This window comes from Eleginops maclovinus, chromosome 18, assembly GCF_036324505.1.
Source record: "Eleginops maclovinus isolate JMC-PN-2008 ecotype Puerto Natales chromosome 18, JC_Emac_rtc_rv5, whole genome shotgun sequence".
Classification (NCBI taxonomy): domain Eukaryota; kingdom Metazoa; phylum Chordata; class Actinopteri; order Perciformes; family Eleginopidae; genus Eleginops; species Eleginops maclovinus.
In genome coordinates this window covers 6,382,992-6,402,830 of record NC_086366.1, presented here as the reverse complement: position 1 = coordinate 6,402,830, position 19,839 = coordinate 6,382,992, and the positions used below count along the sequence as shown (strand labels likewise).

The 19,839-nt window shown below is 41.1% G+C and overlaps 1 protein-coding gene across 3 annotated transcripts in view; it reads right to left on the bottom strand.

Moving 5' to 3' along the window:
• The window catches only part of vaspb (vasodilator stimulated phosphoprotein b), a 28,261-nt gene extending 10,602 nt beyond the window's left edge, over positions 1–17,659 (bottom strand). Inside the window, exons 1-2 of one of the 3 annotated variants that reach the window (XM_063906969.1) lie at positions 17,212–17,659; positions 1,387–1,558 (exon numbers count right to left, since the gene is read on the bottom strand). In XM_063906969.1, coding sequence (XP_063763039.1) covers positions 1,387–1,558; positions 17,212–17,216 — 177 coding nt within the window. In that variant the 5' untranslated portion in view covers positions 17,217–17,659. The remainder of the gene's footprint in view (positions 1–1,386; positions 1,559–17,211) is intronic. The other 2 variants (XM_063906967.1, XM_063906968.1) reach the window with 2 other exon arrangements.
• Between the last annotated feature and the right edge of the window lie 2,180 nt (positions 17,660–19,839).

The window sequence follows — 19,839 nt, the reverse complement described above, 5'->3', positions numbered from 1 at the left end:
TTTTCTTAAGTTAAAGTAGGACTCATAAAACTGACAGAAAAATAACATCCATCACGACGGTCAAAGACAGCAGGACATATGGCAGTAAATAGAAAATACAGCCCCCTATACTCTCTCTCTCTCTGTAGCTGCACTGCTCTCATCCTAAACCAAATGGCATGTCTCCATTAGACACACATATAGAATCCTTATTGGGTGTCATGCTACTTCCTAAATTGTAACAGGAAATGGACGAATACAGGCTAACTATCTCAGGAAACATAATCCACTTTAAGGCCCGTCTCAGGGGAACACGCTCACTCCTAAATGTTTAAAGAAGGAGAAGCCGCAGGGGCGTAGTCAGGAATAGACCCACCCAGACTCCATGTACTCAGCTCTGTAACGTCTGCCCACCTTTATCTATGAAGCGATATCTGGTGAGTCATAACGTGGTGATAAGGAAACTTTTGTTCCCTTTTCCAACATGAAAGGTTAACCAGACGGCCTCTCTTCTTATTGTGCCAACGTCACGCCCAAAGATAAAAATTCACCTCAAAAAGGCCCTGTTCTGCTTTCAGGGGGGTTTCCCTACCTCGTAATGTGTTCTGTTGGTTTGTGTGCATGTACAGGGTCTGCAAAGGCTAAAATCCCCCTCTCTTTCGTGGCTGCTAAGAAATATAACCAAGAGTATCATCTTGATAAGTTGAGGTCAGAGCTTCTCTTCTTGACTGATAAGTTGTAGAAACTTACCATGAAAACCATGACAGGAAGTTGTACACAATACAAACATGAATGTCATCTGTAAGCTTGGTATTGTGTTCATGCTTCCTCTTGAGCATTTGCAGAAGTGTTGACACAAACACACACACACACACACACACAAACTGTAACTACAGCTACCGGCAAGACAAAACAACAGAGTGCAGCGATTTCTGCAATAAATCCAAATAAGAAGAAGTGTAGCAGTAGAGCTGCTACTACTGCAGTCAGAGCTGCTACTACTGCAGTCAGAGCTGATACTACTGCAGTCAGTCACCTGTTATCAGTTGTACTGTAGCGGGTACACAGTCCAGGCTCTCATTATGCAAAGTATATTATCGCCAAATAAAGCACTTAAAATAAGCAATAAAATCACGGAGTGATGGACATTAATGCTTTCTTAGGTACTGTTAAAGTTATAATTAAGTGGTGTTAATATGTGGAGATTATCCTGCTGAACAAAATTAATTATTTTCTGCAATAATTCAAAATCCAATTGAAAAATCCCATTGATTTTTTTTCCATTGAGGGAAACAGGGAGATGCTGCCTTCAGGGTCCAACATAGAAATATGACATAACTGCACCTCAGTGTGTGTGACCAGATGTAAGGTTATAAAACAAATGCTAGCCCAGAAGCTGCTACACACCTGCTGGTCCGTCTGCATCTTGCGCCCCACTATCCTGAAGGCGTTGGTGGTGGGGTTGTGATAGATCTGGACTCTGCTGAAGGCCTGAGCCCCCGCGCCTGCTGGCAGCCACTTCTTGTTGCCATCATCATAGATCATCACAGTGGCCCGAGCCTGGCAAATACTCGACTCACTGCAAGAGAGAGGGAAACACGGAAAGAGAACGTTGATTTAATTTAAGAAAGAAGCAATTATTTGAGTTGGATTTGAAGCCGTTTATAGATTTGATTTGTTGCATGGTTGTGAAAAGGCTAAGAGAGCAGGAATACTTCCATGCTAACAGTGAAGCATCACTAACAGCGCAAAATGAGTATATGAAGCGCTACTTCATGAATAGGGTTGGGTATCAGTTGGGTTTTATCCGATACCGGTGCCTACTCGGTATTTTTGAAACGGTTCTGGTCCCGAAACGGTTCTCGAACCGGTACTTTAAAAAACGAAAATGCACACGCGTTGTCAAAAAACAATACCCTTTGGTTTCCAGGGCCAAATTGAACACAGTATTAACTTAAATCTTTAAACAATATAAATACAAGTAACATATAGTAATAAAGAAACCAATATAGAGAGTCCCAGCCTGGGAGTCTCAGCCTGGCCTCTTCTATTTGTCCGACACTGGCTGCTGCCGTTGAACTGCTTGGCCTTTCGTCACGTAATTTATCAAACACGGTGCATTGATCGGCTTTTAAATAAACTCCATGCACCGTCAGATGTTTCATTAAATTAGAAGTAATACATCCCTTGCATGCTATTGGTTTAAGACATGTGGTGCATGTCGCAGAATCTGCATCCTTAGATGTGAAATGGAGCGTTTTACTTTCGGCATCTTAATTGATCCTCTCACTCAGTTCTGATCAACAAGTGTGCCGAGTAGCGGCACTGACGTCAGGTTCAACAACCTCAAGTTGACGCCGGAACACCAGGGGCAGTATAAAAAAAAAAGTCTGGCACCGAAATGTTCGTTACTACCGCTTATGTCGGAACCGGTGCCCAACCCTATTCATGAATGCAAGAAATCATACCCTCGTGGGGGCGCGCTCATGTGATGGGCTTAGAAAGGAGGAGACATCTGATTGGCTATAGATAGAAAACATAGTGACCGTCAGGGGAGTCTCAAAAAACCATGCACAGAAAGCGGTTTGTATACAGGTTCAGCGGTTTGAAACTGAAAACAAATATGCGTGGATCAAAAATACATATGTTAATTTTTTTTTCTGTATTTGGATTTTATTTACATGTATATGAAACAGAACACATTTGTGTGTGCATTGAAAAACATTTGTGTGGATCCTGAAATACAAGTGTGAATCTTTCTGTGTGCATTTGTGTATTATGAGACTGATCTGACCCCATAGACAGTGGGGGTCACCAATGTAGGAACAGCTAGAGCAGCAGTACGATAGGCAGCAGAGATAATATGCCCTGTGTAGCACACATTATACGGAGGGTGATCACAGCGGCTTCGTCCATGCTTTAAGTGTCGGAAAGTGATCGGACTTCATACCAATCATTCAGAAATCATGTCAATATAAAGTAAAAACCCTCTTATGTCTCGGACCAGTTGGCATGCATCACAAAACCACACATGTTTAGACACACAATCAAGAAGTAGAAAATGAAACACTGAGCGAGATATTGCAGAAAATGTGTTGATCTGAGAAGAGAGAGAAAGAGTTTGATGCCAAGCGAGATGGGAGGCGAGACAACAATGGAAGCTGACAAAGACGGGAAGTGGAAAACCTTCCACCTGCTCCGCATCAACCTCCACCTCCACACACTCCTCCACAAGCAAACATGTGCTGTGAGATCAGCGACAAAACATTTATTTATAGTCTCACACACGAGTTACGACACATCCAGGAATGCGTTCACATTATGCAAGTTTAGCTAGCAGGGTGCAGAGTGTGATGAGGAAATGCATTGTGCTGTAGAGATGAATACCACAGAAACCTGTAAGAGGCCTGAATAAAAGTACTACAGGAAGTACACATAGCAAGACATGGTGGCTGACTGTCATTTCCAACTTTTTTTTAACCATTCCTCCCCCTTTTTTCCTCATTTGCCCCCCTTTGCTCTGCCAGCATCCCCTAATCCAAGTGCTCTCCCCCTCTCCCTCCATCTGTCCCGACCGTGATACAATCTGCTACTTCCTGTGACACAGCAACAAAGCAACAACCCACTTCCTGCTGCCAACACTGCCCTAAAAGGACTGCCTCAGTATGAACAACACACACACAAAGTATTTGACATTTCTCTGGGGTCGCTGTCAATCAAAGGAAAGTGTGTTGTATAAAATTGTCTTCCTGGGATTGTGTTACTCAGCACACGTCACAGTAATTGTGCCCACAGTGAATGTCAGGCCAATTTTTCATAGGAACTTCCTGTCCTCTACGCTATCTGGCCACCTGTAGCCGTAGAGATTGTTGCTGAATCTACTTTATGTCATTTCTGAGTCTGCATTTAACATTTTAAATGACAAACACCTTATTATTTTTGGAGAATATGTTGAAAATCGTTGAAAGACGATAATGATGCTCATTTTCAGGTTCATGTTAATATGTTGTGCCTCTACTGGGACATGTTTCCATGCTTTAATGTTCAAAAAGGTCTTCATTTTCCTCATACTGCCCCTCTTTTCACCCTCTGTCTGAAACCAGAGCCCGGTCTGCTCTGATTGATTAGCGGTCCGACTCTGTTGTGATTGGTCAACCACTTAGATAGGTCCTGCCCCTTAGCGTCACACGTACAACATCTACGTAATACTGTGATAAGACTAATAGTGGTAGCCGATAGAAGCAAGTGTTAAGTAGAGTCCAATGGAAGCGTTTCAGGCAGGGGGAGAACTGGATGGAACACAGGGATTTTTGCATTTGCAGACCATTTACATGCACACAAACCTTTAGAACACACTACAGGAAAGGGGGAAACTGCAAAATGCCTCTTTAATCTAAAAGAGCAACATCTATAGCACATCTGTCCAGGGTCCTCTGCTTTCTCCCCGAGGTTTATAATATTTCTCCCAGTTAACTGTGGACCTCCTTTGGGGACAGAAAACATTCCTAAAAAATAAAATCAGTCTGAACTATAATGAAGCTCGATGTTATCTTGGAACAATATTTGGACAGTTTAGAAACGCTGCTGAGTGAGAAAGCTCTCCTAATATAAACATGTATAAATACAGATTGTGGTGCAATGCGGGCTGAGTCTGGATGAAGGAGGAGCTCTTACTTTTAGATATATATATCTGTAAGATGCATTCATGTAGACACATCGTTATAGGTTGGATGTTTGTAACTCACATATTTTAATATTGCAGACAAAAAAAAATCTAACATAAGTTTAAGTTCTTACGCTATGACATTAGTTTTAAAACACTCTCATGGATACGATTTTTATTCTCAGTTTGACAAAAAAGTACACGTAATATCCTGGTTTTGTGGTCTTAATATTGGATCTTAAATGAGAGGGAACAAAGGAAATCAATAAGACGATAAACCACATGTTTACAACAGGGTGAGAAGGCTTTTTAAAAGGAAAAGAAGGCGCTCGGGAAATAATCAGCAGTGGAGTAACACCAATAGGCTCAATGCCCGTCGGTCACTTTGGGCAGGTAAACTCGGGGTGGTTGTATAAATACTGCAGCGCTCTCTGATCTGCATCAGGCCTGCTGCTGATGTGCGAGGCAGAGAGGGCTTATGGGAAATGGGAGGGGACAGAGACTTCGGACTGGGAAACAGATGCATATTTAATGTGAGAGAAAGCGAAGGGCTCAGGAGTGCGACTGAGAGTGAGCGCATGAATTATTGATAGACCTACGGACACAGAGATGCTAAAAGCACGAGTGGCAGAAACACACCGAGACGGCGACACAGCCTCACACCTGTCCATCTGACAACACGTGCTGACAAGGGAATAACAGGCTGCAGGAACTCACAGCTGGGAAGACTGGACGGAGATTAAACAGGCCTATTATGACTTTTGGAGTTTTCCCTTTCCTTTAGTGTGTCATATAGGTTTTTGTGCATGTAAACGGTCTGTAATGGCTAAAATCCTCTGTTTCTCTCCCACACACTCCCCCCCCCCCCACTGCCTGAAACGCCTCGATTGGACTCCTTTGTTTACCTCTGGGAAATAGTGACATCACTGTGTAACACTCGCACTTCTATTGGCTAGAACTCCAGCACATTGTACGTGATAGGCTAAGGGGCGGGACATTTCTAAGCTGTTGACAAATCACAACACAGCTAACCAATCAGAGCAGACTGGGCTCTGGTTTCAGACAGAGGGTGAAAAGAGGAGCTGCAGCACAGGCAGTAAGAGAAAAATAAAGAACTTTTTGAACATTAAAACATGGAGACATGTCACAGTAGGGGAATCAAAATACAAAAGAACAATATGTCTTCTTATGTAAGAGCTGGCACAAATTCTCATGATACAGGAAGTCCAAACAGGTATGAAACCAAACGCCAGAGACCAAACGTGTTTCATTTGTGTTTTTAAAAGGCTGAAATACTGACATAAAAAAGCTTTAAAAGAACTGCTTGTTTCTGCACTACCTGGTACTCACCTGCATTCATGCCCTTACATAGAAAAATGGTTATCAAGAAAGTGTAGCCCAGGGAGGGCTCCATATTTACTGTCATAATTCCACATAATAATTAATCCATTCATTTACAGCAGTAAAAATGTACAATTCATCATATTTTGAATAAGAAATGTTGGCAACAATTACCACTTTTCCTCCGAATATAAAAAAGGAGCTAGAAATATATAGTCGGTTCAAAACAAATCCCAAAGTTATCAGGAAGAGTTTGTAACTGTGAGCAGCAAGAACTGGAGTGTGTAGGAGTGTGTTGTGATGCATGGTGAGTCTCCAGCAGCAGACATGACTTAGTGACAGGCCTGCGAAGAGTGGCCGTCTGGGTTTCTTTACTTGAACTACTCTAACCATTGCTTTGGAGTACTTTCCCTTTAGATCAAGACAAATGTGGAGGCTGCTGGGGGCTGCACCATTATTGAGAAGTGGTTTTCTCTTAAGCACAAACAGGTCACTGCCTGATGCTGTGAGGGGGCATTTGAGCCCCCAAATACCTTGAGCAAATGTCTTGACAACAGGAAGTAATCACCAGGATATGATATTTAAATTGTGAATATTCAAAATAAAAAACACATCAAAACAGAACCCGGTCTTCATCACAGGCAGAGAGTTCCTCCTCCCTCTGCGGTTTCTTGGTCAGCGAGGGGTTAACAGGAAACCGCGGGGGCTAATGCTCTCTTGGAAATGTCTGTATAAGGCTTTGCTCTGGGAACTTTCCCCCAAATGTGCTGGCAAGTACAGTCAGGCCCAGTGGCTTCGTCTCCTCCTCCTCCTCCTCTCTTTACCTGACCCTCCCACAGCGCTGCTCCTCCCCCTTCCCTCACTAGTTCCTCCAACATACAAAAGGATCTGTCAAGAGATGTCTCGTCTGTGGCATTCATGGGAGCTAGGACTAAAGAAACACTTTCCAGTCGTTCAAAAGAAAACGTTACAGACAGAAACAATGTTCTGTCAAAACCAGGAGCTGTTTCGTCAGATATAGAACAAATCTGGTATGAATTGAGTTTGAACAGAAGTGCATTGTTATTTTGACTCTGTTAGTCGGGACGATTGTAACACTGTGTTATGAGCTCAAATGATTTACAATATCCTGTCACTGTCCTTGTTTATATGTCAGTACAAGCATATGATATCATTTATCTTAGCCAGACATCCAGATCTTAATGACATCTGAATGCCTGAGCTGCACCTCTCACACACACGTGTCTTAGAGGAAAACATCCTCTCCTGCAGGTCAACTTGACTTTTCTCAGTCTTTCTTAACCTCCTTCTCCAGTTCCATTTGTACAATATGACACACGTGTTTGCCTGAATGCTGTTATATGCACAATGTGACTGCATTACCAGCAGAGCTAATAAAACCCTGAAGGGCAAATTAAGAAACGCTGATTCCAGAAAGTTAAACCTGATCTGCTTCTACACTGAAGAACTCAAACATGGCAAACCTTCAGAAGTAATAAAGTATGAATAGTTCTGTCAAATTTTAAAAGGTGTCCTATCATGCTATATTTCAGCAATATATTGTAGGGCAATATCTATACAAACTTGTTCATGAAGTGTTTTGCTCAAAATACCAAACAGATCACGCATTGTAGCCATGCCTCATACCCCTCTATTTCAACCGTACTCCTGAAGTGCTGAACCCACATTTCGGTTATGACGTCATAACCGAAGCAAATCTGGATCAGCTCGTTTGTACCCCCGTTTTTAGAGATGTGGGTAAGGAGGAAAAGAGAGAGGGTTGTATTTTCTGACACTTTGTGAGTCTCCTTACACACCGGGGGACACATATTTACGTATAACAGATAGGCAAAAGTGCATTTTGCATAATAGGGGACCTTTAAGACATGTGAAACTAAACTTGACCAAGCTGTTTATTTAACAAGGTGTACTGCTTGGGTGAATTTAATTCCTACAATCAAAAATAGCTCCTTTTGTGTTTTAAAAGAATGTATATATTGGCAGTCAGTGCTGCGTGCTACACATGCTGACATACTTTGCATGATGAAGCTATATGGGCACAGAGAGGACTACCCTGCCTCACTTTTGTCTTTCATCCCGCATTACATGTTACTCTCCTCCCGAGTTACGTCCGCTTTTTGTCCCACATTATTTGCATCTTTTGTCCCACATTAATTTCGTCCAGTAATTCTTTCATCAGGTGTCACTTTTGTCTTTTGTCTGGCATTACTTTTTACCTGCGTATCGTCCCGTCTGACTTTCATCCCAAGACGTTCAAATTCACTTTTGTCTTTTGTCCCATGTTACTTTTGTCTTTTGTCCCATGTTACTTTGTCCAGTGTTACTTTTGTCTTCCGTCCCACCCCTCCCCTACTGCGTTCCATATTTATATTTGGTGCAGGGATGAGAAGTGCTAACATTCAGTGAAATGGAGAGGACTACATTCATCCTGAGTATCATCATGAGACTGTTTTACTAAGCACACATGACATCATCCCTGAGGCTGAGACACTGGAGGTTCTCAGTAATGTCTAAACACTGAGAGGAGTTATACCATTTGTCTCCGCGTCCATTTCTGGTTCACTGTCCCTCCTAATCCATCAGACTGTTCTTTCTCCTGCAGGAATTCATACAATTCCACTTTATGAAAGCCTTTTCTGCCCCCACGACTACAGCCAAATATCATTTTTTAATGATGCTCAGGCTTTTTGAGCCAGTCTTGCCTCCAGGAATAAGTGTCTTTTTCTGTTTTTAAGATTAAAAAAAGACAGCAGGTTAGACTAAAACCTGCTTTGTGCTAAATCTATAGCAGTCCATGCACGCAGACTGATGTGTCAGCGTTGGTTTGATATTCGAGTCCCACCGTTCAGCGCCAAATATGAAACATACGGTGAGAAACAGGTGTTATTTTCTAATGAGTAAACCACAGGTGGCCACGCTGCACCTAAAATGAACAAACAATGACTCATATTTCTACGCTTCCCATTTAGTTATACTTCACATTTAACACCAGACAGAGAGAAGTCACTAAATAGAGTCCGAGTCTAACCAAACCGCTTCCTCCTTCTGCTTCACAGCCTGATAAAATACAGACCATGCTTGTCTTTTATCGTGATAAAGACCCTCATGGGAAATTCGTTCGATGCAGACAAGCAAACTGCAGACAGAAGTGAGAAAAGGAAGTGAAAGAGGCAACGTGTGAAAGAGGCAACGTGTGAAATCAAACGCGCCATCAGGTGATTTACAGTGGCGTTCAGATAAAGCAAAAGAGAGACTGATCTTCCTTTTGAAATAAACATGTTGCTGCATCGCAGAGAGGTGCAGTGAAGACGTATTTGTGCAGGTGGACCCTGAAGGCAGCATCTCCCTGGTTCCCTTCACAAAAAAAGCCAATGGAATTTCTCCATGTATGATACTTACGAGGATAATCTCCAAATATTAACACGATTTGATCATTGTTGAAGTAAAAAGCTACAATTAGGCTATGAAGGAGCTACAGCACGGTCACATGACTCACCACCGCTAAGCTAAAGATGGCTAGTGTTGGGTGTGATGACGTTTGGTCTCATTCAGACACTTGTTAGCAACTGCTGTTTTTAAATCCACCAGGGGGGGGGTTTACTGATGTATTTTAAGCTGTAGAACAAAATATCTTCAGCTTGAGTTAACCGCAGACCTTATTTTAGGCCAACAACCAAAAACACATTCAGTGAACCAGTGACCTCCAGACCAGGGGACAGTGGTAAAATGCTGAGTAAATTCAGGGTTTCAGGACTCATTATGTATTGCACACTCCGCACTGAGGTCATGATGAAGCACTGGTGAAAACTCTGATTCAGACATGGGACGGCCACACAACAGCCTGTTGACGCTGGCCCGCTCATCTGACGGCACACTAGCCTCGATCCACCCTCAGGCAACGTAAACGGCTGTTAGTGAAGTTCAGCCGGGCCCACATTACTCACAGAATGAACAACACTCTTCTTAGGAAACTTTTTTTGTTTCTCATATCAATACTCAGTGACTATCAGAGCTGTAAAGTAAGGACCAGATAATCTTTCCAAATGCAAGGTGTACTTCCTGTTAGGATGTTAGAGCCAGCTGTCCCATAGATGTTAATATATAGTCAGATGAAAACCCCCTTTTTATGCAGTATAAAGGCTGCTTATGGGACAAAACACTTCAAATTCAATGCATATTATAGTTTATTACATAGCATTTATTTTAGAAACTGTAGCGAGGTTATATAGTGCAACTCCATAAAGAAAAACTGTCATAATGTCAAATCTAGCCCAACTTTTTGTGCAACCATAGTCACTATCTGCAACAAACCTTCACATATCAACTATCAAATAAAGGTCAATGTTGTCATTGTCACAAAACATAATAATGCTATTTTTAAATGTACTTTCTTATATTTGTTTTTGGCCAATGTAACATTTCAGCTTATTTTCTTCAAATATAAAACATATTTGTATTACTCTGAGAATACTACAACTTAAGATATGAAAGAAACTCAAAGGTTGTTCTTGCAGAAATACTAAACTAGTTTAAAAAAGTATACCATTGAAAAAAAGAACAATTTCAGAGCCGGCAAAATGAACTTTTGGTGTTTTAAATGACTTCTAAAGTACTTTTTTCATAAAAAAGACCATAAGGTTGAGGCTCAAAAAGGACATCTCTACCGGCTCTTATTCGTCTGCTTCCTCGCTCCCAAAGTCTTAATCATTCCCTCCATGCCTGTTTCTCTTCACACAGGTCTTAGCATGCTGCTAAAGATCACACACTTACACACACACTAACACACACTTGCTTTAGGCTACTGCTTTCTGCCTCCACAACTGGAGTCAGTCACACAGAAACATCCCGGCCATGTAAACTATACACTTCTAAATATCTTTGTTCGACTCGTCTGTTCAGAAAACCTCTCAGCATTCTTTAAACGCTGACTCATCGCTTGCCCGGCATAGTTTATCCCGCATTGTGGAAAAAGTTGAAAAGAGGTTTGGCCAAGACTTTTTTTTTTTCCTGTTGTGTGACCACTTCAAGAGTGGAGATGAATTCCTTCCTGATTCAGAGGCAGTGTGGGGGGAGTGTGTGTGTGTGCATGCGTGCCTGCGTGCGAGTGCGAGGGGGGGACTACTGGCAAGCTTAATGCCCATATTTGGAACCATCTCACCTCTGTCCTGCTCACAGAGCTCAATTCCTTTTACAGGTTGGAGCACATCCTCCTCGACTCAGGCTAAGGACGAGACGAGTCTACTTTCATGAAAAAGAACAATTCACTCAACAAAAACTCCCCCCTTTTATCTCCCATGAATTTACACTCTTGTCACCACAAAGGTGGGAAAAGACAAAAGTAGAGAATGACAAGGCAACACCTCATCACATTTCCTGCTTTCCGTTGAGCGTGCAGACTTTGACCGTACCTCAGTCTCCTTTACAGATAATGGCAGTTTTGATAATAGCCGTGTAATGCGATCCACCCTAAAGCAGAAGTTAGCGATGGTAAACAAACTTAAAGAAAATAGTTTGAGTGCTCTTGAAGATCTTCACAACTAGTTTTTCTTATAACGTGAAAGATTGCAGACAATGACAAATGGGGCCGTGGTTACTGAGCAACACTCAGCTGATTCTTTGCGCTACACAAGCACAAAGACAAGACATATATACACTTTAAAGCACAGCTATGTTCACCCTGTTTCTGACTGAACAAAACTAAACAGCACAGGTAACATTCAGGCCAATTTTCACCCATGAATGAGCATCGAGGATTAACTATTTCAACAAAGAGGACAGTTTTCTAAATTGACGACACCATAATGAAGTTCTTTTAGATTAGATAATGGTGGGGTTAAAATGATGAAATATTAAGGAAGTTAGCTCAAAAGGCAATTGGATTTTTCGATTGGATTGTTGCAGAAGGTCATCTTTATGGCAAACAAACGTATATATGATACGTACATGTTGTTTTCAGTAGGATAATCTCCACATATTAACATACCTTTGTGATTTTTGAAGGAACTACAGCACGGTCACATGTCTTCACGTGACCACCGCTAAGCTAAAGGCGGCTAATGTTGGCCGTGATGGCGTTTAGTCGTCTCATTTAGACACTTGAGAAGAACGGAACATTAAAATCTCTTCAGTGCAAGTTAACCACAGACCTTATTTCAGGCTGACAACCCAAAACACATGAAAACCATAGCTTCCTGCAGCTTCAAGGGCGGCGACAACTGTCTCTGTAAACAAGTTGAAATGCTCCGCTGATCAAGCAAAAGCAGCATTATCCATGCAGAAATAATTCTTTGACTGAAGAACTTATTAAAAACAGGTTCTCCCTTTCCTAAACAACAACGCGGAGTGTAAGTGTTGCCAAAAAAAAAGGAAGCTGTCCATCAACTCATCTGCAACATACACAGTTTCATCTAATGCAACCTTTGTGTATCTGCAATCATCCCAGATAAGTGAGGTACGATAGAAATGTTTAGGATGGCTGGCAGCATGAATCTGTTTTTATACTAACTGGCATCCATTACACTCCATTAAGCAGTGGGCCTAAGACGAACCTGATGTCTCTCTGTGTCCATTAGCCGTGCTGACCATACAATACATCACTACAGCGTTTGTGCCCACAACAATCTTAGGTTTCACTACAGAGTTAGACCCAGACTCCCCATCAGCTGGGATGATGTCACTCGGTCTTTCTAATGCAGAAACACCACAGGGTTAGTAGATCTTTAACTTCATTTGGCTTTGGCCTGCTCCAGGGCTCTTCCACATTGCCTTTTTTTGGGTTGTTACTTCCGGTGAGAGCGTAATGGTCTTTACATTGCAAGCTTTATCAACCTTTAGAAACTGATCTTAAGCTTTTGAACAAACTCTTATTTAGTAATAACATATTTTAAAGCTGCCAATCTACAAATATAGATTACCAATAAGTGATTGGTTTATCCAAATGGGGCATATTTTGCTAGCTAGCTAGATAGCTTGAATTCACTAGCTAGCTTGTTAGTTGGATAGCTAATGACCACTAGTTAAATAGCCCACACTGGATCATTGAGTTGGGTCTGTGTGTTAACTTTTTTAAATAAATGTCAACACTGTGGACCTTTGTCTACCCTTCTGGCCGTGAGAGGTATTTTAAATGGCCGGTGTTCTTTGATAGTTATAGTAAGAGCGTAGCCATCTAATAGAGAGACACTAACGGGTTAACATCAATGTGACACTCGCATATGTCACCCGGTCAAAACTGAATGATATTCAAATTTCAAAAATATAAAACACAACAGCAGCTAATCCTCACACTTCAGAAACTGGAACCGGAGAATCGTTTTTGTCTGGCAAATGACTTGAAATATTTGAATATTTATGCCAGTTGTATGTTTTGTACATACTGTGTTCCTGTTGTTGCCATAAAAAGTAAAAAACAATAAGAACATGACCATGGGAATACTGCAGGATGCAGGACTGTTTCCATAACACTACAAGCAACTTACACAATGTTCATACACACTCAATTAAGTTCTGTTTAACATCCACTGAATAATTACCAAGATTAGTTAAAAAAACGGGCAACTTCAAATGGCTAACGAATCACCAATAAGCTATTTAGGGTAAAAAAACAAACAGCACAGTTAAAGAACAAAAGCACCAGCCAAAAAGAAGGAAACTGCATTTGCCGCAAAGTACACAACAGTAGGTTTTGTATGTTGAGCAACTTCTGTGGCTAATCCAAGCAGCATAATGGCCTATTTATGTGTAGGTGGGAGGGGTAAATTGGTTCAGGGGAGGAGGGCTGCAGTGTTTGGGTGTGATGTGGGAGAAACACTCACAAGACTGTTTTAATAACGGAGAGCGTGGGGTGATCATTTAGACACGCTGACACGCCGACTGTACCGTCTTTAGGAGTTCATATCAACATGCAACTCTTAATGATGCATGAGATAAACCCATTATTCTAAATGTATTATGGAAAATAACTCCAACAAGCTCTTTCCAATTATCTCAAATTGTTATTGCTTTTAGGGCGCAGGGTTGGTGTGGGTCTTAGGAGGTGTTTGGTTGAAAAACAAAATGAAAAACGCTGTTTATGTTGACGCGCCGACATTTCAGGTATGCAGGATGTCTCTGATGTATGTCTGTGAGGTGAATAAAAACCTTTGGTAGAACATACTTTTTTTGTTGTTACTTTGAAAGCAAGCAGGTGTAAAGTATGATAATGCTTTGCCACTAACATCAGACTTCAAGAGAAAACAGAAGAAATACTTTTCAGGGGAATTAGGAGAACAAGTAGAGACATGAAACACGAAGCATCCGACGCATCTGACAAATGTGAACATTACACAACACTAAGACATGCAACCACCGCAACCCCAATGAGTTTCATCTTGTTATCCCTACATGGACATGAACGCAGCAATACTGCTAAGTGTCTTAAATTACAGTTACTAGCGGCCTGTTGGGACACGAGGTCAAGAACACTTTGATTGAGGAAGAGGATGTGACAGCAAAACTGCTGCAAATATCACAGTAAGAGCTGCATTCCTTTCCAGTCACTGCCAACGCAGGGAATAAAAGAAGCTACAGCTGAGACACAAAGGAGTCGGAGGGGGAGGCCACCTCCCTGCTTTTAATGCTGATCAATAAAAAGCTAGAGCGAGGAGAGATGAAGCGGAGGAGCCCAGTTTGGCATCGCTTCCAGGCATGTCCCGCTTTACACTGAGCCCAGGGAACTTGTGAGGTTGTGAAAGTAGATGCACTACACCTGTCTGCTCACGTCACACACGTTCAATCTCGAGCGTCAGGCAGCAACCATACTGGTGATTTAGTCACAGAGACCAAGTCAGTGAGTCAATGGTGGGAGACTGGAGTCACGTCTGATAACAATGAATCATTACGCAGATGGATGCACTTCCTGAGCCACCTAACAAGAGCATAAAGATAGTTTGGATTGATGATACAGTGCTCTTAACATTCATTTCTATTTGGGAGCATTTGCTAGAAGTTTCTATTGAGTGGTTAGGTAATTTTGTTGGTCGACCTGTGAGCATCACAAAGCGCTCCCTTGTCAAAAAGTCAATGGGATTTCTCCATTGGATTTGGGATTATTGCTCATCTTAGATCTTTATATTATTTACTGACCTAGTTTTTGTTGTAGATCAAAACTTAGCTTTTTTTTTTACTTCAACTTGAAATTATAAAATGCTACGTTATTTCCGGGTTTCAGGACTCCTTCCTGCACCTCTCTACTGACTGCAAAATATAAAAGGCAGCTTAAACTTTGGGAAGAATTTTCTCAACTGGGTCAAACTGTTGAACTTCTGAATGCACTTCTGTGTCAACATGCACATACCACGGGGACAAATAACAAAGAACATGAGCGGAGCTGCATTCCAGCCTTTACCTATTATACGAGGTGACATCAAAGGTTCAGATGACAGAACTGAGATAAAGTGAGACCTGTGATTAATAAGACGGACGTCACTTATCAACAGCTAGGAGAAACCGCTTTAAAAAGGGCTTAATGATAACTGAATTCAAACCAAAAGCACTAAACTAACTCTGTCTGTGCATCTCCTGCAGTGGTTTATGGTTGGGAAGTATTTTGTGCAGCCATAAAGCAGTTTGCTTATCTTATTGTATAATAACAATAAAATGGTGTATCATTGGTATCAGTGTGTTGTCATGGGGTTGGCAACAACACGGCAGGTATGTCAACAACAAAAAAGATGCCAGTACTCCTACTGCCTCTATATTTGTGTTGCTAACACATTAAACTGCCAGAGTGTTCTGCTAAGTATGGTAGCACAGTAATCTTTGCTGAGCGTTGCATTAACTTAATTAATGGCCTCATCAGCAGGGCATTTTAAATGCATTACTGTGATTGTGGCAGGATTTCAGGGGGAGCTCAAGTGCCTCCTGTTCCTGCTCTAATCAAAGTTGCTGTGCAGAATTATGTGCAAAACAAATACAAACCCGGGACCAACCCATGTGGAGAGCGGAGGTTTATTGTTACACAGCTCTGGAGGTTTGAGATAAAGAACTGGTCTCACAGGTTATCAGCCCTGCGCCGAGTTGAACCCGCATCTGTCAGGGGTTCAGGTGACAAAAGCCGCTCCTAGAGAAGTGGAGCCTGTTTAAATGTGAAGACGTAAAGAAAAAGGCAGAGGGCCCAGGCAGGAGCCGTGGCTTCAAAGCATGTAATTGCTCACTGCACAGGCTGTAACAGGATGTGGAATTTCTGGAGCGGTTTCCACTGAGCAGCTTGGTGTCTGTGTTCCCAGAGGGAGCCAAACAGTGTGTTTAATGTCCGGCTGTGGAATGCATGACATGATATAAACAGAAAGTGTATTTGGGGCATTGTGCTGCTGAAGGAGCCCCTTTTATAGAGGGGAAACCCACCATGCACACTGAACCCCTTTCATAGGTTTCTATAAACTGTTATGAATACACTTATACCCTCCTTGTTTTCTGCAAGCAGAGGTGGAAAAAGTACTAAAATCTGGTACGGATGTAAAAGTAGAAATACCAGAGTGTAGAAATACTCTTGTTACACATATTTCTTGAGCAACATCAAGAAATGTATTCAACCAATTATGAATGTAGTCCATTTGTATGTATGGTACTTTTTTAAGTATTAATCCTATGGTTTATCACAACTCCAGAGTAACTAAAGGTACTAGATAAAAGTACAACATTTATCTCTGAATTGTAGAAGAACAAAGTAGTATAACATCGAAATACTTAAGGAGTACCTCAACAATTGCACAAAAGTAAATGTACCTAAAACCACTGTTTGCCTGATAGTGGTTTAGTTATGCAGTGAAGCTGCCAACTGAAAACATGGAGTGTTTGAAACAGATACAAACTTTGTTTTTGTCATCTGACCGGCTGAACAACCCCAGCCTGGGAATATGTTCCCAGAAGAAACCACACATGAACAGTAGGTGCATGCTGAGATACTTTCTGATACACTAAAGTCAAGTTATCCGCCAGCAAAGGTCACGCAAAGCTGCTACACAGCGTCCCTGTAGTTGAAACCACCCCACAGACTTATTATCTGTTTAATGTGGAAACTACTTGCTCTTCCCTGGCGTTTAAAGCAGCACAAAGGGGTTGCATGGGGTCAAAAACGATCAGCAATGGCCTTTGTGAAACCGGTGGTCGAAAAACACAAAATGTAGCAACACAATGCAGATGAAGGGGATTTGAACCGCTTTACCCACCTCATTGTTTGGCCAGAGTGGAGCTCCTCTCCTCAAGTTTGTCCGACTTCAGAGCAGAAGCCCGGCTCTTAAGTAAAAAAAAGTCCCAAATAAAAAAGAAATCGAGGGAAAAGAGCGCATCTACCCCCGCAGAAGGGGAGCAGGAGCGGCGTTAGAGAAAGCACACCTCGACGATTTCCTGGTTGTGTGGAGAGGAGGGGGGGTGGGGGGGATACAGTAGCTTGTCAACTCAAATCACTCTCCCACATTAGGTTAGTGCGAGATAAAGGGGGACGCCGAGAGGAAGCGGGATGTATCAAAAAGAGGAAGTTCTCTTCTCACACTTTGCACAGGTTTGCGGCTCTGTTTGCGCAGATTAACGCAGTGGGTTTGAGCCCGGACTTTTCTCCCCGCTTTCTTTCTGTCGGTCGGTCGGTGGGTCCGTATATTCACCCTGTCTGGCCCAACCCGCCAGCTTCAAAGCAGCCTACAATCCCGTGCTGCGTTCACGTGTGCCTCGGAAAAATCCTAAAGAGAAGAATTCCCAAGGAGTGTATTGGATAACATTAAAAAAATAATATAGTCAAATAAATAAATAAAACCATAAAATGATACAAATAATAATAACATAATATCAAATAAATAATCAAATACAAATAAATAATAAAAACTGTATTATTTAAAACAAATGTTAAAAAAATTAAATCAATAACTGAGGAAAATATTTATACAACAATAAGAATTTAAAGGCTACAATCCCGTGTTGTGTTCATGTGTACCTCTTGAAAATCAGAAGCATCAGGAAATTGGATAAAATAAAATAAATAATAACATAAAATAAAGTTTGAGGACGAATGTATTATAATTATAATTATTATTACTATTATTATTAGCAGTAGTAGGAGTAGCAGTAGGAGTAGTAGTAGTAACAGTAGTATTAGTAAAAAATCAAAATATTCATACAATAAAATTTGAAGTCTACAATCCCGTGGTGCATTCACGTGTGCCTCGTAATCAGAAGCATAAGGATGGGAATTCCTGAGGGATATATTGGATACAATTTTTTTTAAAGTGTTTTATATTTTTGTGTATTGTTTTTACATTTTATTCACAGGTACATAAAGCGCGTCTATAAGTACCTTTTAAAAGCGTTTTATAAAAAAATGTTATTATTATAAAATAAAAATAAAGTATTGTAATATTTTTTGGAACAAGGCAATACAATAATTATATATATGTTTACATTTCAATCACCTTTTTTTAGTATTACAGTTCCAAAAGTAAAACTACTTATTATGCAGTATGGCCCATTTCATGTTCGAATCATATAAATGACGTGATAATTATTATTGATGCATTAATGTTTGCTTTCCCTTTGGTAGGTTTAATTTCCCACATCACTTGAAGGCACCATTTCCTCCATGCCAGGGGCCTCGCCCTGCTGGATGTCTGGGTTACTTCAGGTTCCTACTCTGGCTTTGCTCCAGATAGACTTTCTGTAGCATGTGGGAGACATAATAAAAGCCGTAATCAGATTACTTTTACATCTCTAAAATATTACTATCAGGTTTAGTGAAACACTTAAAGAGCATACAATGTTTGCTCTAAAAGGATCAGATTGTATTTCTTCTCTGTAAACTGTACTGTTGGCTAATACTTTAAGTGTGAATCTTTTGCCACAATCTTTATGGTTTTCACTTTCTTTGGTTCATTTTATTTTTTAATTCTGTAGGTGAACCTATATGTTCATAAAATAGTGTGTGTGATCTTAACTGTGTGTATTAGACCAAAGCGGAGCATTTTCTGTCAGCTCAGACTTTATTTCTGCTTTTTTAAACTGTAGTATGAGCTCATGTGTTCCATTGTTGGTGTATAGGCTACTGCCTGAATATGCTTAATGAAAGGCAGGTTTTCCTATAAATAAAATCTCTGAGCAGAGGACACATGTTTGATCCTAAATATCTTGGTTTATTCTTTATATTGTGTGACTCAGATTAGAGTTACATTCTTGAAGTAACCCTCCCATCTTTCGGCTCCCTGTAAAAGCTCTTCCTGACGGGGACAGGAGGGGAAGAGAGGAATGCATTACGTCGGCATGGCATGTGTAAACATCCAGAAAGCCAATATGCCTTCAGTCTCACAACACACACACTTAGACACACAAGCTGACGGCTCTAAGCAACTGTTAGTCTGCTATTTTTTTTAACCATGTGTCCCCTGGTAACTGATGTACTCTTAAGACTTTCGAGTGCAAGACTTTTACTTTAACAGAGTATTTTTTACAGTTTTGTATAGCTACTCTTACATATCTTAGAGAACAGTGACACACTTTCCATGCTTTAATGTTCAAAAAGCTCTTTATATTGATCATACTGCCTGTGCTGCATCTCTTCTCAGCCTCTGTTTACACTAAGAGTAAACATAAGAATAAAATAAGAAAATACTTTAAATAAAAAAGCTGTCAAATACACAATTTGTTTTCATTGCCTTGTACAAAAAACAACACTTTCTATCCCATCACCTTCAAAATATACACACATGTCTTTATCCTGGAGTAGCTCTGATTATTGTGTCTCCATGAGTCCTGGTTGTCTCTCTGCGGCCGACGCTGACCGACTGACGTCAAGCTGTGGAAATAAAGCTGTGTTT